At 44.2% G+C, this 23,284-nt stretch overlaps 1 protein-coding gene across 7 annotated transcripts in view; it reads right to left on the minus strand.

Annotated features, from left to right (window-relative positions):
- Window positions 1-660: 660 nt before the first annotated feature.
- Window positions 661-23,284, minus strand: part of TOGARAM2 (TOG array regulator of axonemal microtubules 2) — a 73,427-nt gene continuing 50,803 nt past the window's right edge. For 5 of the 7 annotated variants that reach the window (XM_039530089.1, XM_039530088.1, XM_039530090.1 and 2 more), the window contains 10 exons: window positions 22,505-22,610; window positions 19,422-19,657; window positions 18,049-18,207; window positions 16,939-17,056; window positions 15,928-16,031; window positions 14,940-15,138; window positions 13,400-13,616; window positions 4,959-4,991; window positions 4,515-4,601; window positions 661-992 (listed from right to left, as the gene is read on the minus strand). In XM_039530089.1, the coding sequence (XP_039386023.1) occupies window positions 736-992; window positions 4,515-4,601; window positions 4,959-4,991; window positions 13,400-13,616; window positions 14,940-15,138; window positions 15,928-16,031; window positions 16,939-17,056; window positions 18,049-18,207; window positions 19,422-19,657; window positions 22,505-22,610 (1,516 nt within the window). In that variant the 3' untranslated portion in view covers window positions 661-735. Of the gene's footprint in view, window positions 993-4,514; window positions 4,602-4,958; window positions 4,992-11,675; window positions 12,017-13,399; window positions 13,617-14,939; window positions 15,139-15,927; window positions 16,032-16,938; window positions 17,057-18,048; window positions 18,208-19,421; window positions 19,658-22,504; window positions 22,611-23,284 lie in introns of those variants that run through there. The other 2 variants (XM_039530092.1, XM_039530093.1) reach the window with 2 other exon arrangements.

Here is a 23,284-nt window from a genome sequence, read left to right on the forward strand (position 1 = left end):
TTCTCAACCTGGAGTGTTTGCCTCTCACTCTCTGCTTCTGGGCAGGGCCAGCTCCAGGCACCAGCTAAGGAAGCAGGTGCTTGGGGCGACCAATACAAAGGGGCAGCACTCCATCCGCTATTGGGGTGGCCCGTCCAGGTCTTCAGCGGGAATTTGGTAGTGGGTCCCTCAGTCCCTCTCTTCCTCTTTGAGCTGCCGCCGAAGGGGAAGACAGGGACTGAAGGACCTGCCGCCAAACTGCCGCCAAAGAACGGAGTGGCGAGACTGAGCTGCCACCAAAGTGCCGCTGATTGTTTGTTTGTTTTGTTTTTCCTCCCCGCTTGGGGCAGCAGAAAACCTGGAGCCAGCCCTGCTTCTGGGGCCCAATCATCCACCCCTCTCTCTCTCTCTCATTGTGTCTAAGGCCCATCTCTCCCTCCCTAAATGTGTCTGTGTATAAATACATTATTTTATTTTTTACACAATTACAAATCACAATATTTATACATAATTATTGTTTTTAAAAGAGCTATGTAAAACCTCTCAGGAACAAACGCTGAAGAAATAAAACCTTATAAAAATACGTGCTTTGTTTAATTCTACTTCATAATATACTATATACATCTGGATCTATAAACGTATTCCTTTCTCCAAAAACATAGAATAAAATCATTGCCAGTATAATGTCCACCACTTCATTTATCCACCCCATCAAGTGCCACACTGTAAACTGTCCTGGAGGCTACTGGGCCTCCTTCACTGGAGTTCCATGTCTAAAAGGTCCCAGAGGGATTTTATCACATGTTGTGGTTGGCTGGAAGCATGATCCTTTAGGCTGTGTCCCATCTCTTTGTACAGGCTTTTAACAAGCTTGCAGACCACAGTCCTGACATTCCCGCTCCTACCAGGTAACACCCCATTTCCGATCATGTTGTTCAGGAAATACCAGAGAACAGGCAGGGTGTGACGTTCCACAGCCTGGGGTTTCCGAGGGTAGACAGAAGATACAAGCGCTGCAGGACAGAAGATAAAGCATCTTAACAATCAAGATGGAAGCCCATCTTTATTTATAGTTCCTCAAAACTGTTTCTGACTACTGTCTGGAATCTGAATGCAAACCGTACAATTCTCTATAAGCAAACTGAAATGATATTATCCATTAAATAGAACTATTGACCTCAAATTTCTCCAAATCAGAGGCCTCATACTGAACATGACAGCCCTAAAGAAGTAATTAATATAATTCTTGTAAACTGTTGGACTGATGAACCTTTGATAACATATGATAGAAGTGTCAAACCTCTATTTCCAGTAATCAGCTGTCTAACATAGCTGTACCAAATTTCAAGATTATAGCTCAAAAGAACTCTTGTATGATTGAACTCCAGTGAGAGACACTGTTGACCTTTTGGTGAACTTTGATGAAAAAAACAAAGGTCTAATTTGGGGTTTCCTTGTGCTCAGTGGCCCATAATGAATGTCTGTACTAAATTTCAAAATTCTAGCCCATGGGACGGAAATCCAATCAGAAAGATGGATGATCTATTGGTGCTTCTGATGGGAAGGTCTAATCTGAGATTTTTCTTGTACTTAGTGACTCACAATGAATGACTGTTACAAATGTCAAGATGTCTAGCTATCTAAGGCCTGGTCTACACTACGGGGGGGGGGGGGGGTTTGAACTAAGGTCAGTGACTTGAGCTACGCGAATAGCGTAGCTGAAGTCGAACTACCTTAGTTCGAATTTCCTACCTGTCCAGACGCCGTGGGATCGAACTCCGCGGCTCCCTCGTCGACTCCGCCACCGCCGTTCGCGGTGGTGGAGTTCCGGAGACGACGGGAGCGCGTTCGGAGTTCGAACTATCGCGTCTAGATTAGACGCGATAGTTCGAACTCCGAGAAGTCAAACTCTCCACGTCGACCCGGCGGGTAAGTATGGACCTACCCTAAGGTACTAATATAGCCACCATGATCACAGTGTTTGGGTGTGTAGCAGGGTGGACCCTGCTCCGGGGTTTTAAGGGGTTAGAAACAGCTTGGCAGGGCTTGAGAGCTGCTGCTCTCAAGCTGAGCTGATTAGAGAAGTGGCTGCAGCTGGGGGCCACACCCCAAACTGAGGAGCAGGGCCTTATAAAAGGCAGGGAAGCCAGGAGCCCAGACAGTCTCTCTCTGGTGCTAGAGAGAGATGGACCTAGCTGCTTGGTAGATGAGACAAGGTACCTAGGGTGAAGCAGGGCTGGGGACAGGCTAAGGAGCTGGGGAGCTCTGGCCTAGAAAGCCCCAGGCTATGACCTAGCAGAGGGCAGAAGGTACTGGGAGGTTGCAGAGGGCAACTTAAGGTTAGGCCAAGGCAGCAGGTCCAAACCCCCTTTGCCAATGATGAGTATTGGATACTGCAGTCTGCCCCAGCGAATGGGGGGCTGAATAGAGACTGGGCAGTAGCCACTACTGAGGTGAAGTGGGGATAGTAGGGTGGGGGGTTCCCAAGGAAGGGGAAACCCAGACAGAGTAAAAAAGGGGTTATTGCCAGGGGGCAGCACCCCAGAGAAAGGGGCACTGGGTCTAGGAAGGGATACGGTGGCCAGAAGAAGAGGTGGATCACCAGCCTGCAGAGGGTGCTCCAGGGCTGGACTGGCCTAAATACGGAGAGCAACCAGTAGGAGGCGCCGCAGGGGTGAGTCCAACGGTTTACAGGGTGCCTGACAATCTTTAATATATTTATCCTCACAACATGCCTGTGATGTAAGAAAGTGCTGTTATACCCATTTTAGAGAGAAGAAACTGAGGCACAGATAGAGCATAAGTGACTTGCCCCAGATCACACAAAGGCTGTAGTGGAACAGGGAATTAAACCTAGGTCTCCCAAATGCAAGGATAAAGCCCTAATCACTAGACAATTCTTCCTTTCACCCTTCCTGAGATGAGATCTCAATTCACTTTCTGAATTGGATAGATGGCTACATTAAAAACAAACAAAAACCTGACACTACCTGGCATCTTTGCTGGCAGTTTCCACAGAGAGGCCAAGAACTGATATGGCTTGGAGACTGAATTCTCATCAGTCTGACAGAGATAAATTGAAGCACATTAGCTGGTGATAGTGTGAGGGAAGCATACGTTGCTATTCTGTGGTTAAAGCAATTTCATATTCCCAGCACTGTAAGTCTGGCACCTTTCACCAGCATTAAATTCACTCTTTATAAAAATCAGCCTTAAATAATACTTAAACAACCATAATAAATCAGCAAAGGGTTACAGTCCCTCATTAAAAAAGGAGATAATTAGAGCACACATGCTATTAAATGTAGTGGCCACCATGGAGTTTAGAAGAGAGAGCTGCCTGTTCCCAATAAATCCCAGAGGGAACATATGCTCTTTCTAAACTGGCCCCAATTTATATTTAAATGCTTTATTTGCAAAAAGAGATTAAATTGCTGTAGAATTCAATTGTGTGTGTACAGAGATTTACTTTATGCAAATTACCTTTAAAGGCCCTGTTAGGTTTGCCATGGATATGGATGCCCATAAGAGAATTATAATGAATGAGAAAACCTTATTAAACCTTGGATTAAAAGAAGCTGGAATAATTAGCAGTAGATTTAGCCCTAATTAAAGCAAGGCTATAATTAGGCTGCTTTCAGCATACATCGAGATGATCGATTTTGCCATTTCTTGGCTGCCACTGGACATAAGCTGTGATTATAGGTCAAGAAACAGCAGCATTTTTAGCTTGTAGGATTCAGCTGATGTGGAAATAGACTATATTTACACACATTGAAATAATGGAAATGCAATGTCTTGCTTCTGGATAGAAGCAGATAGCCTGCAGGGTCAGGAAGGAAGTGCCTGCTCACACCCCCAGGGAGGCACATCCTTTCAACAACCATTATTCACATGAACAGTCTGCACTCATGCTGGTAGTCCCAGCTTTTGTGGGATACAGCCCAAAATGTTTGCCACAAAAGAATTCCTCTCCCAGAGCTCTCTGTCAGAGAGGCAAAATAGACCCCAAGAATAGAAAAATATCAGTGACTCCAAAATGTTCCATAGCTGGGTGTGGGTGTCCGTAGGCTGTCGGGGATAGACATTTGTCTAAGGAAGAAGAACCTGTGGGCCTAGCCCTGATCTCACACTGCCACCCTTTTAAAAACCGTTCAGGAGATAGAGAAACTACAAGTATTCCAGCTTTCTTAGGAGAGAATTTTGAGACCTCCCATTGATGATTCATTACTAGACTCTGAAAGCCCAATTCTCCATTGCCTTGCATCTTGCACAGTCATTTACACCTGTGCAAAGTGTATGTAATACATGACCAGATCAGAGCAGGAGCATTTTACAAGCACTTTGCACAGGTATAATTGACTTCACAGGGTGCAGGGCACTGGAGGAACAGGCCCAGTGCCTTCTGCTATTCCATGGGCTATAGCTTTGTAAATGCATAGGGATTTCCTCATATCTGTCATTTCCCAAGAGTCTTTCTTGAGTTTAATCCAAGTGAACCATGAAAAGTCCAGTTCAGCTGAGCTGTTTGTTACCTGACAGGTGTTCCGTGATGTCCTGCATGGCTCGACCACTGATGAAATGCACTCTGCTGGCAAATGCTTGTAGAAGCAACACATTATCTGAAAGGGACAGCGACACATTCATGATCCTTGCTTTTGAGATTGTAAACAACAAAGAAAATATTTGCACCTTCTAAAATTTCAGAGAATATGGGGGTACATTTAATCTTCTCTTGACATTAACGTGGGATGGGTTCAAATTCAGAACAAAAGTTCCTGATCCCACATCAGCATGTGTGAAATTCACCACTGTGCAGAGTGCAGCACAAGTCCCACACCCTACAGCTAAATCAGTCCCTCACAGTTTAAATGAGATGTAAGTGGCACATAGGCCTCATGTTTTATTTCTGCAGAGAAGTGACTTTTACACTCAGTGAACATCTGTGCAAATTTAAAATCAGTTCCTCCTTTACTTACCTGTCAAGAGTTCAGCACAAGATTCTGTTGTCCCTGCAAGAACAAATTATCTGATCACCACCACCATCTGCAACTTGTGCTTGTGATATCAAGAGCCGTTGCAGAAAAAGAAAGAGAAAAAAACCAATAACTCAGATCTTGGCAGGGAGGTAAAAGAAGAACTGATTTCCCAATATTTTGTTGTCAAATGTATTTTTCATCCACAGCTTGTGATTGATTTAGGATCCTGGCTGTTGTTTTAAAACTATTGCACAAAGTGACCTTCAATAGTTGATTCTGTTGGTTCTGACAAGCTCGGCAGAGTTGTTTTTGGATGGTAGTATTTGGATGAGCTTCCTCCACAGAACACCTAGATGCCATAGATAGTGAGGGTGATGGGTCCGTAGGTAACATGTTTCCTTCTGTACCAGCACTGAGCCAAAGCCTCAACACAGTTTTAAGGGACACACTATTGTTATAGATGCCATCTTTTGTATCAGACATAAAACTGAGATCATTAATGATCACATTGTAATTTTTGTAAGCAGACAACAACAGTATTTGTCACTGGTGCTCTAGCTAAATTTCAGCACTGGTAATTACATTCTGTCCGTCAAAAATTCCAAATAGATGCTTCACTTCCAGCCCTAAACTGATGTGTAGTATTGATATGTGCTGTTAAATAGTTGCTGTGTTCCACTCAGACAGAGATGGTTACATGTCAGTTGCTGTTTTGAAACAATTGCTTAGAAATCCTGATATGAAAGGTGTTATAGCTGTGCAAAATATTAGTTATTAGTATTGATCTCAATAAAGCTTTTCCATTCACTGTTAAAACTATTGTTGGGACCCCTTCCTTTTGTAAGGTGCTAAGCTTACGGGCAATGCTCTCTTCTGAATTAAAAATTTTGAAACACTGCAAGCTTGCAAGAGTCAACGACCAATTTATACAAGCTTTACCTCAGAACTGCCTGCAGCACTGGGCAGCTCCAAATGGAGGCTGGGAGTAAGAAAGCAATGCAGCAGGTGATGCTATTTTCAGTAACTCAGCTTTGACTCTATCCAATAAATACTAGATTGGTTTACTGGTTGCAAGACAGGCAGCTCAGTGTTAGCCACAGTATGAAATACGATGAGATGATTCCTTTGCATTCTCATGTCATTTTCAGTACAGCAGTGTCAGCCTCCTTAGAAGGAGTCTCCCTTGGAGACCTGATGTTATATCATTAACACGATGCTTATTAGTACTGTTTGTTATAATGAGTCCTCCTTCCCTGTGATTTACCCTGGCAGAAGGGCTCGAGGTGCTATATATAGCATAGTAAAAATGACTTAAAATGTATTTACCAATATAAAAGCCTCCTTGTAAAGGCTTAACGAGTAAAACCAGCCAAGGGGTTTAAAAAAAATCATAGGTATATACTGGACTTGCCACACCAGATCAGACCAGTGGTCCATCTAGAATGAGGTTTTCAAAGGCACAGAGAAGAGTTAGGCTCCCAATTCCCATTGACCGCCTATGGGAATTAGGCACCTGTCATTTGTGCCTTTGAAATGCTCCCCCCAGTCCAGTGTCCTGTAACAAACTGAAATAAGCCCAAATCGATCGTAGGCACTCAAACCGATTTAAGTGTCCACACTGAGGTATTGCCCCAGTTTGACTCCGTCGATTTAGAACCCGGTTTAGTTAAATCAGGGCAATTTTGGTGCATAGAACGGACCTCAATTGCCCATCTGTAAAATGGAGATGATACTTCCTTTATCTTATCGTTTGTCTGCCTTGTCTATTTAAACTGTAAGCTTTTGGGGACAGGGACTGTCTCTAGCTATGTTTGCACAGCACCTAATACAGCAGGGCCTGAAGTTCATTTGGAGCATATCTAAGCACTATTGGAATGCATGTAATAAGGAAAAACAGTCTCTGTTGGTTAGAGGTTATGTCCCGAAGCACAAGGATTTATAAAAAGGACAAAAAGAATAAATACAGGACAAAGTCGGGGTCAAATTAAAAAAAAGAAACACAAAAAAACCCTCTGGGACAGAAAGGTTTAAAGTGTTTTAAAAGTGGGGAGAGATGGATGCCAGGGAAGATCGAGTTCCATATTCTAGGCGCCATCACCATAAAGGTCTGATTAGCCCCCAACCTATTGTGCTAGGTCCTTTAAATGGTGATGGATTGTGTTCTGTTCACTGATAATGGACAGAAAAGAGTACAGGGCCATTTATGGCCTTCAGACAAAAACTGGGGACTCTTCAAGCTAGATGTCAAAGTAAAGGTAGATAAATGGTGCTGGGGATTATTCAGAGCCAATTCAGTTTGTTTCCAGGTGGATTTTTGGTCTCAAGAACAATAATATTACAATAGGCTACTGAGCAATTTTGTAAGCACTTTCCATTGCTGCTGGGATCATCAAAGGTGGTAGATGGGAAAATCCTGTCTAAAATTCATATTTTGATGCCTGTGAACAACCAGAGTTTCCCAGCTGCATCTAGGGTCGAAAATATAGGAGTTAGCAGAGTGATTGGGGGCATGCACACAACTTACCTCCTGTAGGCTAGGAAAATAGTAGGGCCTTGCCACGCATGGTTTTTTAACTGTGAAGGTGACAATATTTAAAGACAAGGGGCCTGATTCACTCTACGGGGTTTGCCACTACAATCCCAATTAAGGCTGTCAATTAATCACAGTTAACTCCTGCGATTAACTAAAAAAAATAATCGTGATTAATCTGTTTTAATCACCCTGTTAAACACTAGAATACCAATTGAAATTTATTAAATATTTTGGATGGTTTTCTACATTTTCATATCTATTGTATTCTGTGTAATTGAAATCAAAGTGTATTTTTTTTACAAATATTTGCACTGTAAATATGATAAACAAAAGAAACAGTATTTTTCAATTCAGCTCATACAAGTACTGTAGTGCAATCTCTTTGTCATGAAAGTGCAACCTACAAATGTACATTTTTTTTGTTACATAACTGCACTCAAGAAACAAAACAATGTACAACTTTAGCGCCTACAAGTCCATTCAGCCCTACTTCTTGTTCAGCTAAGTTTGTTTACATTTACAGGTGTTAATGGTGCTCACTTCTCATTTACAATGTCACCTGAAAGTGAGAACAGGCATTTGCATGGCACTTTTGTAGCTGGCATTGAAAGGTATTTAGGTTCCAGATATGCTAAACATTCATATGCCCCTTCATGCTTTGGCCACCATTCCATAGGACATGTTTCCATGCTGATGATGCTCGTTAAAAAATGTGTTAATTAAATTTGTGACTGAACTCCTTCGAAGAGAATTATATGTCCTCTGCTCTGTTTTACCTGCATCCTGCCATATATTTCATGTTATAGCAGTCTCGGGTGATGACTCAGTACATTTTGTTCATTTTAAGAACACTGTCACTGCAGATATCACAAAATGCAAAGGAGGTACCAATGTGAGATTTCTAAAGATAGCTACAGCACTTGACCCAAGGTTTAAGAATCTGAAGTGCCTTCCAAAATCTGAGAGAAATGAGGTGAGGAGCATGCTTTCAGAAGTCTTAAAAGAGCAACACTTTGATGCAGAAACTACAGAACCTGAACCACCAAAAAAGAAAATCAACCTTCTGCTGGTGGCATCTGATTCAGATGGTGAAAATGAACATGTGTTGGTCTGCACTGCTTTGGATTGTTATCAAGCAAAACCTGTCATCAGCATGGACGCATGTCCCCTGGAATGGTGGCTGAAGCATGAAGGGACATATGAATCTTTAGCATATCTGGCATGTAAATATCTTGTGATGCTGGCTACAACAGTGCCATGCAAACGCTTGTTCTCACTTTCAGATGACATGTTAACAAGAAGAGGTCAGCATTATCTTCTGCAAATGTAAACAAACATCTTTGTCTGAGTGACTGGCTGAACAAGAAGTAGGACTGAGTGGACTTGCAGGCTCTAAAATTTTACATTGTTTTATTTTTGAATGCAGGTTTTTTGTACATAATTCTACATTTGTAAGTTCAACTTTCATGATAAAGAGATTACATTACAGTACTTGTATTAGGTGAATTGAAAAATACTATTTAGTTTGTTTTTTTACAGTGCAAATACTTGTAATCAAAAATAAATATAAAGTGAGCACTGTACACTTTGTATTCTGTGTTGTAGTTGAAATCAGTGCATTTGAAAATGTAGAAAATATCCAAAAATATTTAAATAAGTGGTATTCTATTACTGTTTAACAGTGCGATTAATCACTCGATTAATTGTGATTTTTTTTTAATTGCTTGACAGCCCTAATCCCAATCAAAACCCCTGATCCTTGAATTTTGGAGTGTATAAGATCCAGTTCTGGATCTGAATTTTACAAATGGCTCATATCTGTCTGATGGGCAGAACCGAAACCCTGGATCTAAAATATTAAAAACTTTGCAGCTTGAACCCATCTCTAGTTGAAACCTACACGAACATGGACAAATGTGTTTTTCACAGCTCCAGTACTGACACTTGCCAGTGCTTACAGGTTACAGTGTTTCATTTAAGACATAGCCTGGAGGGGGGGAGGGAGAGGAGAAACTCCTAGAGACAATATACTTGAACCTGACACAAGACCAATAGGGATCGTGGCTGCTGGATACCATAATACAAGGGTGAGGCATCTGCTCACCTCCATTCTGCTGGCTGGTGTGGAGAGCGGGTCTAGGTCCACCACCTACTGAGGAGAGGCCAGAACACAGTGGTGCTGACCTCACACAATTCTCTCTGCTTTACACTCAGACACAATCTTGTCCTTATGGTCTAAAAACAATTTCCCTGCACAGGGGAACAGCGACAGGCAAGCAGTGAGCAAATTCTATTAGCTATATAAGAGCTCTGGCTCGCTGGTGCAAAGAGAGTTAATAATTCCATTCTAAGGCCTGCCTCTTGAACACTCTAAATATTTCAGGCATATTCACCCAGTGCAGTATTTCTATAGCTGACATAAATCTGTATGGCAAGAGAATTTACAACAGGCCTTGGTTATGTAGTTATTGGCAATAGTAATCTCGCCCTATACAGAACAACATTTGGAACAAGCCATCATTTAGGTCTGGATTTATACTTGGTTGTTCTAGTAAGGAACTTGGCAAATCATAAATTTCATTTAAAAAAAAGAAGAGCAAGGGTTGAAGATATTTATGAACTGAAGAGAGGAGAAGGAACCAGTCAAGGCCCATAATTTAGAGCTTCTTAGGAGGCGGTGCAGCAGGAGCTCTGCTGGGTCAAGGTCCCCTTCACATCAGCATCAAAGCAACTTGCCTGGGAAGCCAAGATGGGCCAGAAACAACCTCAAAATCCATGCACTCCTTTGTCCCTATGCTCTAGAGATGTTCAGTACCAGGTTTTACTGCTTAGCCCCATCTTTATAACAAACCAAACTAAGAGTCCAGATTCAATAAATTCTAACATGTTGGGGAAATTTGGATGCAGATTCAAGCTTTGCCACTCTGACCCCTTTCTTCTTGGAAACTGGTGAATAAATACCTTTGAGGAGCCGGGCCTAAGGGCCTCATTTCCAGAGGAGCTGAGTACCCATAACTCCAGTTGAAGTCAATGGAAGATATGGGTGCTCAGCACCTCTGATCATCATGTAGTGAGTGATTTGCAAACCTAGCATCATTGTAAGACGCCAGTATTTTGTGTGGAACTCATAGCTCACTCAAACTGCAGTCCACCATGGTGTGAAGATGAGTCCTGTACAAGGTATAAGATTGTGCCTCTGCAGAAGGGAAACAGCTTTATTTTAATGTGTAAAACTCTTAGTGACCATCATTACAAGGAACATCCCTCATTTCAAACCCAAACTCGTCTCTCATCACACACACATCTGCTCTGATCTCATATTTTATTTATTTTCATGTACGAATTTGGTGCTGCTAATAATATGCCAGACTGACAAACCTGAAGACTGAAAGCCTCTGTTGACAGAACAGGCACAACAAAAACAGTGCTAGCACAAACTTCACCCCATTCCACCCCCATCCACTGGCAAGGTGTCTCAAGCATAACCTAGATGGCTGAGTGGGTAATTCAGTAATTTGTAGTAAAATCTCCTCCTTGAGAGGTGGTAGCCAAGTCAATGGAAGAATTCTTCTGTTGACCTAGCACTGTCTACATAGGGATTTAGGTCCACTTAACTACAGGCAGGCCTACTCTACACTTGAAAAGATCCACCTCCACAACAGGCGGTAGCTATGTCAGCAGGAGAAACTCCCCTGTCGACTTAACACTGTCTACACCGGTGGTTAGGTCAGTATAACTGCATCGCTCGGGGGTGTGGATTTTTCATATCTCTGATCGACATAGCCGGGTCGATCTAATTTTCTAGTGTAGACCAGCCCTCAGTCTTAACCTTCCCTAATGAAATTACCAGCAGGGAAGCCAAATGTGATGTAAACACCTGTCCACTGGCAAATGGGTTAGACTAGTAAAATCAGTCCATACAGACAATCAGGCAACCATCTGACAGTAACAACTTTCACTCCCTATTGACTTGGGCTTGACTTGAACTAGTGTCCTAGAGGCAAAAACTCCATATCCCACCCCCAACAGATATCCGGACCTCCATGCTCACATTTATTGTTGTGAATAATTAATATCAGAAAACACTGACTCATGAAACCGAGATGAGAGAAAATATTAGCTGAGAGGGGGAAAAGTTAATCTCACAGCATTTTAAAACATTGATCCATATTACTGTTTTTCCTTTTGTTCCTCCTTCATTGTGGGTTTTCGTCCCAAAATTAGGACCATGGTGGATTGAGAGCTGTGGTGGGTGGGAGACAGCATGAGATGGATGTTTGTGTTTGTGTAAGATGTACATACTGGCTGTGCATCTGAGATCAGTTGTGAGAGGGATAGTGCAAGACAATGAGTCCCAGAGGTTAATATGTAGAACAATGACACCAATTTACATGTATTTACATGTAGGGTGAGGGCTTTATTCATGTAGAGGGATCTCACAGCACTTTCCAAGCTATGGGGCCCGTTGTGGCTTTAAGAGTGTTGTAAGGGGCAGTGTGGAGGTGCACCATCCCAGCAGGAGCACCTAAAGGAAATGAAAGTGAGGCAGGTGCAATATCACTGGAAATGCTAGGGCAACTGTGGAAGAGTACAAAGTGCACTCTGCACGCCGTGCAATAGGTCAGCTTAACTAACTGGTGGGGACGGGACTTGTGTCATGGCCTCACTTCCTGCCCATCCCATTTGGGGTTTCTAGCACCCCTGATTACACTAGAGACCCCTGGTCTTTGCACTTGAGGAGGGCAGTTGTGCTTGGTCCCTCTATAGGTGCACAAAAGAGGGGCTGAAGGCAGTTCCACCCCACCCCATTCTTGTACACGCATGCAGGATCAGGCACAATCTGTGCCAGGCATCCATCACCTGATCTCTGCTTACTGCGCTGGCTTGCTGCAAAATACAGTAACATGTCAAATTCTAGATCTCAGTCCTGATCTTTAAGGCACTCAATGGTTTGGGTCCAGGACATCATAAAAGATCATATAAAATTCTGGGAGTAGGACCCCACTCCAGGACTCCCACCCCCAGGTACAGCTGAACTGTCCACTGCAAGGGTAAAGCTCATCAGTACAGGGGACAGAACTTCCCCAGGAGCTGCTCCAAGACAGTGGAACAAAGTCCTGCAAAAACTAAGAAACACTACAAACCAAAACCATCTCCCACTTCAAGCACAAGGCATACTTCTCTGATCTTGCCTGAGGTAATATAGACATAGCACAGCAGACATGTAATATATTACATGAAATACACCGCTACCTCGATATAACATGACCCGATATAACACAAATTTGGATATAACACGGTAAAGTAGTGCTCCGGAGGGGCGGGGCTGTGCACTCCGGTGGATCAAAGCAAATTCAATATAACGCGGTTTCACCTATAATGCGGTAAGATTTTTTGGCTCCTGAGGACAGCGTTATATCGAGGTAGAGGTGTAAAAATAAAAATCCCTACACAATCTCTCACTGAGGAGAAGGAAAGAACCAGACATGATAGATGTTCGTCACATTACTTCATGCACTTCTGGAAAGAGCTCAGATGCTATGGTTGTGAGTGTGGTTTATGACTGTGAGCGTGAGTATGGTTAAGAACAAACAGTAGAGAGAAGAATCACTGAAATGCAGCCAGACACATGTTTTTGGTGAAAAACAGCATCCATCTACAGAGCCATTTAGAAGAATTCAATCAGGACACTTAAGCTGCTAGGCTAAGGGACACCCTTACAGCTGCTGGCCATTCCCTCAAACCAGAGTGGAGTTCATCAGCCAAGTGAGGTAATTAAGGGACTACTTTGAAATTTTTGATCTGAGGCCCAGAAGTGGCTTACTGACTCCAAGATGGAGCAACAGCAATTGTGCAGGTATCACACGATGGGATACCCATGGTAGAAACAGGAAGAAGTAAATATTACCTAGGTTTGCGATCATTGTGTCCAGCACCCTCACTGCTGCAGTATAAATCCCAGAATTCTTAGAGTTCAAGTTATCAGTGACAACCGTCACCATGGAGACCACTACCGGGTGTAAGCCATCTTTGAGGATAGGGATCATGGAGGCAGCTGACTCTAGCGCATGCTGGTTCACTTTCTTGTTGGAGTCCTGAAGTCTCAGGGTAAAAGCATCAAAAATCTGTTCAAAAATAAAAAAGCAAAATCAGGATGTATAGCACCGTTGGGGCTGGCAGGGAATGTAGAAATAGAGGCTTCCAGCAAGCACAAAAAATGGGCCACATCCTGCCAACACTTCATACCAGGTCAGCACTTACTACTGTGAGAAGTCTCACGGACTTCCATGTGCTGCTCACAATAGTGAGCACTATGTACAGTACTGTTTGCAGGTTCTAGCTTCTTTAATAGCTTCTCATTTTCCAATGTGTTAGGGAAAGGGGATTTGGGGGGGAGGGATTGGCTGGGAGGGATAAAAATACTTATTATCCCTCCTCAATAAAGTTCAGAAATCCTTTTACTGAAGGGAGCAGCCAATCTCTTTAAGGTCCCCACATTTACCTTCCTTTGAGTCATTTCAGTGCTTGGGTAGAAGAATCACAATTACCAGTTAATAACAGAGTTTGGGAAGATAGGTGAGGCAAACGGGGTAGCTCTGGCTTTGCCAAACTAGGGTTGGTTCTGATCCAAGTCTTGTTTTACCCAACCCTCCCAAAACCTGGGGCTGGTGGAGTGCAGGGCTCTGAGAAGTGGTTCAGGGTCTGATCAGTCTAACAGGCAGGCCTCTCAGGTGTAATGCATCGTGCACTCCTCATTAGAGCAGATTCTGACTCCCTGTCCCACTGCCACCACATTCTCAGGCAGTGATCCCTGGGACAGAGAGAAGCAGCAGCTCCCTGCAGTGGTGGGGGTGGGAGAAGAGGAGAGGAGACCCTTCTCTTCCAGCTCTGAGCCCTCTGCCCTTCCCTTCAAGAGGCAGAGAGAGGGTCCCAGAATGGGACCCCAGGAGCTGACAGGTTTTTTCAGGTAGAAGAGAGGTGAGGAGGAAGTGATCAGGCTGAGCCACTACATTATCCACAGAAGAGAAAGGGGGAGCACAACGCTGGAGCTGTGCTCTTCAGGGCTAGGAGGTTCCATACCCATCTCCCAGCCCTCTCTTATGAAAAATGTAGCAGCCCAGCCTACTCCTTCCAACCTCCCCACTCCACTCCTGGAAAACAGTGAGCAGTTCTGGGCAGCTGGGCTCCCTCTCACTATTTTTTGGAGGGGAGGAGAAGGCAGAAACAGCAGGGCCATAAGCAGCAGCAGCTGCAAAGACCTTCTTGGGGGCAGCAGCAGTGGAACCTTGCAGAAAGGTAGGGCCAGGCTTGAATTAACTGTATTGAGTAAGGGTGTGCCAGCCTGGCCTGAATTAACTGGAGGGTGAAGGTAACTGGAATTGATTGTATTGGGGGAAGCCTGGCCAGGGTACATGGGGAAAGGGAACAAGAGAAAAGGCTCTTGAGACCTGGACAATGTTTGCAGAGACGAACTGGGGGTTGTTCCTGCAATGCTCCACCAGCAGCGTCACTCCCTCCATTCGTGTCTGAAATTCCTTAGCCATCAAGAGTTTGTTCAGCTCCTTGAGCTGCTCCATTGCTTCCACACTACGGAGAGATGAGCGACGAACCACCGGCTGTGCTGGTGCTAGGGTGTCTGATCTGGACCTGGTGTTGGAACAGAAAAACTCAATGTCACCTTTGGGTAACAACGTTTTCAGTATAACAATGACAAACACAGCCTCAGGGTGCTTCCTGCTCACTTGGTTACAGTGCGAGTCTGCTCTAATAACTCAGCCTCAGAGCTTAGTATGGTTACAGGAAGCAACATCTAGTTAACATTATCTCCAGTTTATAATTAGGAAACTGAAGCACAGGGGGGTTAAAGTGATCTACCCAAGGTCACCCAGAGGAATCAGTAGCAAAACTGGGAATAGACACCAAGTGCTGGCTCCCAGTCCTGTGCTCAGACCATTTCTCTCTTAGGGCTTGATCCAAAGTCCACTGAGTTAATGGAAAGATTCCCATTGATTTCAGTAGGTTGGGGACTAGTCCCTTGTAAGTGGGGCTCATTAATTCCAGCACATACCTGGGGAAAATTCTAAACACAATGGTGAGGCTTATGCTCTCTTTCTTCTTGCCACCACTGAACACAATGGAACAAATCCACTGTGTTATCAAAAGAGAAAAGACAATGGTGGCTCCACTGCCAGTCCTGGGAGCAAAAAAGACCAAGTTCCTGTCTTGAACTCTGATCCCCAGCACAGCAGGTGTGGCATTGCCACTGGACTAGCAGCAGACACCTGGCTCAGTAATGTTCTCTTTGGATCTGATCCTTATACACAGCTACAAAACATTCAGACTAGCCTAAAGATAGTTTATTGATGAATAAGGCTGAAAACTCCACCATGCATATCCTCAAAGATAATGAAATCGTAACAAAGAAATGTTCAGTACCCTTCACTGGAAGGCAGACTGTCCTGGGAGGTAGTCAAGCTGCTGTTCCTAGACTCCCGGCGGCCTTTGGCAGAAGGAGGTTCAGATACATTGTCTTCCATCCCCTATATATATATATAAAAAATGCATCTATAAAAAGCGAGAGAAGATAGGAAATGATTTCTTATGACAGTGTGAAACACAGCTTAGAGCCAGGATCCGTGTTCTTCAGATGAGAAAGCAGAGAATTTTATAGCCCAAAAAGGGAGAAGAGCCAGAGATGCCCTGAAATCCACTGGAGACTTTGCTATTGCCATCCTAATCAATCTGAGGCATTCAGATGCTACAGTGATGGGCAGCAGTATAAAACCCTATGACAGTCAGCTAGATCTGGTCACATGCAAAACCACTGCAGTCACAAACTGGTGCCTGTTGCAGAGCAGATAACTCTGGGAACAGATGAACCCCCAGTAATTCTAAAGGTATCCTTGACCTACAGAATACTGGGAGAATTCCACCTGAGGCATTCTTCCAGCTCCTCAACAAACCCATGTTCTTCTCTAGAAAGCCCATGCTCATCAGGACGATTTCCTACTTGCTGTAGGGATTCTTGGAGCACTTTCTAGTTCCACATCACATGAGTGCAGAGGTAGTAATTTCTGATTGGAGTAGGTATGTACTCCAATTAAGCGACACATCTCTCTTATTTTAGGAAATCTTCCAGGGACATCTCCTCCCCTATGTATTAAAAAGAGGTTTGACACTTTCAAGAGAACTACTCCCACCCCTGCCCTCTTTTTCTTTCTGGGTGTGAAGGAGACCATTTTCTTCTACTTTCCTTTCTTATTTGTGTCCATAATTCCACCTACTTTACCTCCCTCACTGCCAACTGATAAACTGGGCCAGGATCTGCAGTTCCTTTCCATGAACCAGAAGAGCCAGTGAGAGAGAGGGGGAGGGGGTTGTGCATGATCATGTATAGGCTCTCTCAGTACATATAAACAGAAGATATATCTCCTGATAAGCACTTACTTTCTGCTTTATTGTTGCCATAACATTCCGCAAGTTATGTGATGGGAGAGACTGTTTCAAATACCCATCGAATTTCGGATGAGGCATCAGCACATTCAGCATCTTCCGGCCGTAAAACCTAGCATGGGAAGGGGGAGAAATTAATGAAGGAACATTTTCTCTCAAAATATCACCATTTTATTTATCTATCCAGGAGGCAGGTAGGGATTACAAAAAGAAACTGAAATTTTATGCTTTCCATGTTCAATACAAGCTAGTGGCACTTTGTAAGGACTTTTATCCCCTCAAAAGAGAGATAAATAAAGACTAAGATTTACCTCAAACTGGCATCACTATACAATATGGCCTGCTGCATACAATAGGCTATGGAGCAGCAGAGCAATGAGGAAACATCCTCTCACTCTATGGAGATCTATTAAATAATTAAGGAATCTATTTTTCCTTTGATGAGGATGTGTAACGGTCATAACAATTTACTTCCTTAAAAAGGCTTTCATTTTGCAAGCTTCTAACCTACTTTAACAAATTATTGCAGAGTTGTTTTCATCCACTACCAAAGAGCAGCTACCTCTGTGGTGGAACATGGCAACTGTTCAACAGCACACAATAGTTTAGGGTGGAAAGTGATAACTATCAGAGCCAATTGAAGCTTCAAGGGGAATTTAGGGAGGCAGAAAGCATTGATTCAATACCACCAGAATTTGACCAGGATAGTGGGTGCTAACACCCCTAATCTTACCAGGAATGCTCCAGGATCTTTCAATGACCATAAGTGGCCAGGGATTCAGTTTTACATAACACCCAAAAGATACCCAAGGAAGTCATATTTGCATATTGGAGCCAAAGGAAACTGATTGGAGACTAAAGGATGTCTCATGCAATGTAAATGCTTGAATGGATCTTTATTGCCCGATAACCCATAAAAGATGGATCCTGCACCTTTTCTTAGCCAACAGTATACACACTGGAAGCATGCTTTCCTTATGCTTATTTTACATTATGTTTTCCTTATGCTTGTTTTACATTAGTTTTCATTGTCATGGTTTGTTTTTTGCCAGCTACTGATCACAAAAGGCTACTGCATCTGCGAGGGGAAAGGGACATCATTACCTAGTGTCTTGATTGCAGTCTTGAGCAAGCTTCACCAGAGTCTGGACCAGTAGTTCTGTGTTGTCTCTGGTGCCTGACAGAAGTTTTTCAGCCCCAATCTGTTCCATAACAGTCAGTAAATGTTCAGCGGCGCACTTTCGAACAGGGGGGTTACGATGGCTGAAGACAAGACATCAAACCAGCACATGTCTATATGGCCCTTCATCTCCAAAACCACAGGCCTCTGCCACTTGACCAAGAGAGAGCTCCTTAATTGTTGGTAGTAGCAGGTCTCTTAGCCTCTCTGTGGACCCTGCTATTAGTGATCACAGTATCCATTCATACACACAGAACCACCATGTTACAGAGGGACCACATACAAGGATGAGAGGGGAATTCAGTCTCCATGGCACATTTGGCTCTTGGGGTTCCTGCTGATATTAACAACCCAGACAGGGATAGGAGGGGCAACTATGCCTTTGACACTGATATTGGTGCACTAGCATTCGGACTTAGTTCACCAACTTGTTTCAGATCCAGCAGCCCATTGAATGGTCAGAGACCTAAAACCACAATGAGGGACAGTGCTATAGTATATTCACCAACACAGCCTCTGCCTAGATATACCCAGAACATTTGGTGTTTTAATGTTTTCAGGACTGCAGAAGGTATACAGACATGTATCTCACCAACAGTTTTAGCCAGACCTTCATTTACTGGAATGAATAGCACCTGTTTGAAAGCACCAGGTATGGAACCATCACTTTGAAGTGGTGCCAACTTAGTGGTTCCCAGAAAAGTCTGTATCTCAAGACCCAGAGGATCTGCTGCACTGAACTGAAGCTGGCATTTTGGTGATGCTCTACTGTGCATTTTGAACTGAAAGTGAAGTTTTTAAAGACAATGATGGGAGACTCTCAGGAATTGACCCTGTGTGGCAAGTCCCCGTCAAACCATGCAGTTTCTCCTGTGAGTACACTCTAACCATACATATGACTGGTCCCTGCTTCTCTTGTTAATAATGCCCTGATGATGTGTGGTTTGTCCCAGTGGCCTCGTGATTAGTGCTCTATGGTCATTAAGCAGGAAACTTGGTTTTGGCCACACACCAAGATTGCTGTGGTCCCATCACCTGGAGAGTGGAGGGAGCACATCACAGGGCTCTGCACTGATCTATCACATCCCCATCACCACAGCATCTGGGCAATGTTGATGGACTGTGCTAGAAGGGAGGTCATCATAATGTGGTGATCTGATGATAATGGGAGGTGTAAATGGGTAGTGGCAGTGAAATACCCCAGAGCAAAGGGAATTCCTTCTTCTCCACCACTCTCTTGTTCCCCATAAAGCAAGTAGTCAAATTGCAGAGCTCAGACAAGGGAAGAGTCACATACTTTACTCCACCGGCCATGAGGGCAGCCATTGCTCGCATGGGAGTCACACTCCCCACCATGATGCCCAGGGATCGATCAGCTGCTTTCTGAATGAACTCGCTGGAATCCCCTGTCTTGTGGAGCAGGACCCGGGTAATCTCCTCAACCTCCTGGTCCATGTGCTTCTTCATGGTTCTGAAGAGTTCGCCAAGGATGCTGATAGCAAAGCGAGACACCTTTGAGCGGAGGTTGCTAACCTGGAGGGGGAAGAGTTACGAGTAGGACACAGGAGTCAGCTTAGATAGAAGATCTACCTGCATGTATCTAGGGGGCCAAGGGGAAACCAGAGTTTTATGTCACATCAAAGGTGAAATATAGTCTATTGGACTAAGCATATGACTGGAAGCACAGAACTACCCCTGGCTCTGACACTAGCTCCTTCTGTAGGCTTGAGCAAATCACTTAAGGCCTAATTCAGTGGGACTGCTTGTGGAGTAAGGAACAACAGGGGGAAGTATTGAGCCCTTAACATCTCTGCTTTGGTTTCTCCATCTGCATAACGGAGAAAATAATCCCTCCCTCTCTCCACCCCTTTTCCCCTCTGTCGTGTTTTGAGGATTCATTAGGATTGGTAAAGCACTTTGGAGGAATGCACTTCATAAAGATCTGATCCTGCAAGATGCTGAGCACCCTTAATTCCCCCTGAAGTCAGTGGGCATCTAGGTACTCAGCATTACTATGGATTGGGCCCTAATGACAAAGCCCCATCCCATAGACTGGAATGGATCAGCAGCTGAGAGTTCACAGCATTGTTGAAAGATAGATTGGTGCTGCCCAAAGGCAGGGGATGGTCCAATGGTTCTAGCCATCTTCATATCCTATGTTATTACTATAAAGCAGGAGTGGCCAAACTGCAGCTTGTGAGCTATATGTGACTCTTTTATAGTTAAAGTGCAGCTCCTAAATCGCCCCCCCTTCTCCACCTACTAGACTTGGGGTGGGGGGAGCTCAGGGCTTCTGCCCTGTGGTGGGGCTAAGGGCTTCTGCCAAACACAACTGCTGCCTGCTCAGAGTGGGTGGGCACAATTTAAAGGTTTGCCTCCTCCCCACCACAACAGCTTGAGTTACAGCCCCGAGGCACACACCCCTTCTTTCCCTCAATGGCCTCGTCCCTTCAGCTCCCAGGTGTTAGCTCTGCATGGTTAGGCAGTGGCAAACAGTTGGGAGCTGCAGGGCAGGGCCTCTGGCTTTAGCTCCTTAGGGAGAGGCAGCAGCAAAAGCAGCGGTTCTCCCTGCAGGTCCCAGCTGTTTGCTGCTGCCTCTACCCAAGGCACAGATCCCAGCTTGCCAGCTCCAGCAACCGCCATTCAGGGAGGGGCCCCGGCGGCACCATGTGACCAAATGAGGCCAGCAAGCCCTGGCAAAAAATGGGGGGGGACGTGATCCCCATGTGTCCCCCTCACACACCTCTAGCTTCTGCCCAGTGGGGAGGGGGGGATCTCAGGCTTCAGCCCCATGGAAAGCATCTGCTGGGGCTTCAACTCCACGGGGCACGCATGACAGGGCTCGGGGCTTCAGCAGAAGCAGGGCTGAAACCCCAAGCCTGGGCAGGCGCCTCCTGCAGGGCTGAAGCTCTGAGACCCAGCAGGCATGCCCCAGCTTTCAAACTTCTGAAGATTGTTCTATGCGGCTCGGAGGGTCCGGAAGTTTGGCCACGCCTGCTACAAAGAGTTCAATGCAAGGCCCAGAAAATGCAATTCCTGGACTGTGAAAGCAAAATCTGGGACAAGAGTGAAATGAAAGATGAACCCATGTCTCTGCATGTGAGCTTCTGCAAGGAAGAGAAAAAGGTACCTCTTCCTAAAGAGAACAGTGAGGTAAGAATTAGAAAAGAGCCTGAGCTGCAAAGTATAATCTGAACATCTGCCTCCCACATCCCTGAATTTCAAAGGGGGTAGGGGTGATTTGAATCCTGCGGATCTGAACACAGTGACCTATGAGCTCTGTAGACCTCTAACCCCTATTATTCAAGCCTGCTAGATCTTTGTATTGTAGACAGAAGATGGAGATTGGAGTTTACAGAAGTGAGCCAACTCTCATTGTTTGTTGCAGATGGAAGAAGGTTTAGTGTGCTTGGCAAATCATGCCTAGTAATAGCACAATCAGCTGTGCAGGCCACAAACAAGTGCTGAATTGGAACTTGCGGCTGCTTTTAACTCATTGACAAGTCTAACATGGGCACAATAAAATCTCTCAATTAACTGATCAAATAAAAAGTAAAGATGTTCAGAGCAGTCATGGATGACTGCCCTGGAATCCCAGTGCTGTCTGGCTCATGGAGTCCAACACACGCTCCAGAACTCTGGATATGCAAGGAGATATTTGTGTCTGAAGCAGCAGGGGAAACATTTCTATGGAGCAAGGCACTAAAAACAGGCACTGGAAAGAAGAGGGAGAAAAGGTCAGCAGGGACCTCTGAGAGAGAGAGAGAAACGTGGTCTAGTGAGTCGAGCATAAACCTGGGAGCCAAAACTCCAGAGTTTAATCCTGACTGACAATGATGCAGTCTGGTTTAGGCAAATCAGCTTTTCTGTGCCTCAGTTTCCTCATTTGTACAATGCATAATTGTAATACCTAACTCAAAGAGGCAACAAAGAGAGAGTATCAGAGGGGTAGCCGTGTTTGTCTGGATCTGTAAAAAGCAACAAAGAGTCCTGTGGCACCTTATAGACTAACGGATGTATTGGAGCATAAGCTTTTGTGGGTGAATACCCACTTTGTCAGACACCCACGAAAGCTTATGCTCCAATACATCCGTTAGTCTATAAGGTGCTGAGAGAGAAAGAGAGAGAGAGAGACTGCATTCAGCTGTAGGGATAGACAGAGATAGATAGATGTAGATATAGATGTAGATATCAGACAGATATCTAAAGATATAGATATAAAAATAGCTATAGAAATAGACAGAGCAAATCATAGAACTGGAAGGGACCTCAAGAGGTCATCTAGCCAGTCCCCTGCAAATATCTAAATAAAGATAAAACACACACACATACACTTATTCTATACGCTGTGTAGACATACATTTAATACAAATTTCTTACCTCTCTGGTAACTGCCAAGGAAACATCATGAAGTCGACAAAGGAGGACTTCTGAATGGCAGGTAGCCAGGCATTTGATGCTGAAAAGTCCTTTCTCCTTCAGTGGCCTGAGAGGCAATTACAAAACAGACAGACATAGAAGAGACAAATCATTGGTCTTGCATAGCACTGTGCTAAACACAGTTTCACACACCTGCAACCTGGGGATAGACCCTGGAACCCACACAAGTGGGACACCAAAAGCAAAGGTGCTGGATTTTCGAGAAACTCCCTAATAGTTTTTTAAACTGCTAATAAAAAAATGCTTTCAGTAGCCTGTGTGTGCAATTCCCCAGTGATCTAAGCTGGAGGAAGGTGTATGATTGATTTACTAGTTCCACATGATAGACTCAATCCTTGAGAAAACTAGAGATTTTCATGGCAGACTATGGATTTTCCATCTCTCTTTAGACTCAGGAGACAACTTGCATTTTTCTTCTATAACCCTTATTGATGTTGCCAGTTTGTTTCAGGACTCAACTGACTGAATTAACAGTGCCACCTATTGGTGAATGACAAGAAGCACAGCCTCCTCTGACAGTCGCCTCAGCACTGGGGTACATGGATTTAACTTAACAGAGAAAGCCTTCATTTTTTTTTCCTGTGTGGGGTAGGGAGGAGTTGTCAAAGAAAAGAGGAAGAAAGTAGTGGAGGATTAGAGGGGAGAAGGAAAGAGGAGAAGATGAGAGAGGGAAAGTTTAAAGTAAAGGGGTTTAAAATAAAATCAAATAACTGTGTTTAT

This window comes from Mauremys reevesii, linkage group 3, assembly GCF_016161935.1.
Source record: "Mauremys reevesii isolate NIE-2019 linkage group 3, ASM1616193v1, whole genome shotgun sequence".
NCBI classification, from domain to species: domain Eukaryota; kingdom Metazoa; phylum Chordata; order Testudines; family Geoemydidae; genus Mauremys; species Mauremys reevesii.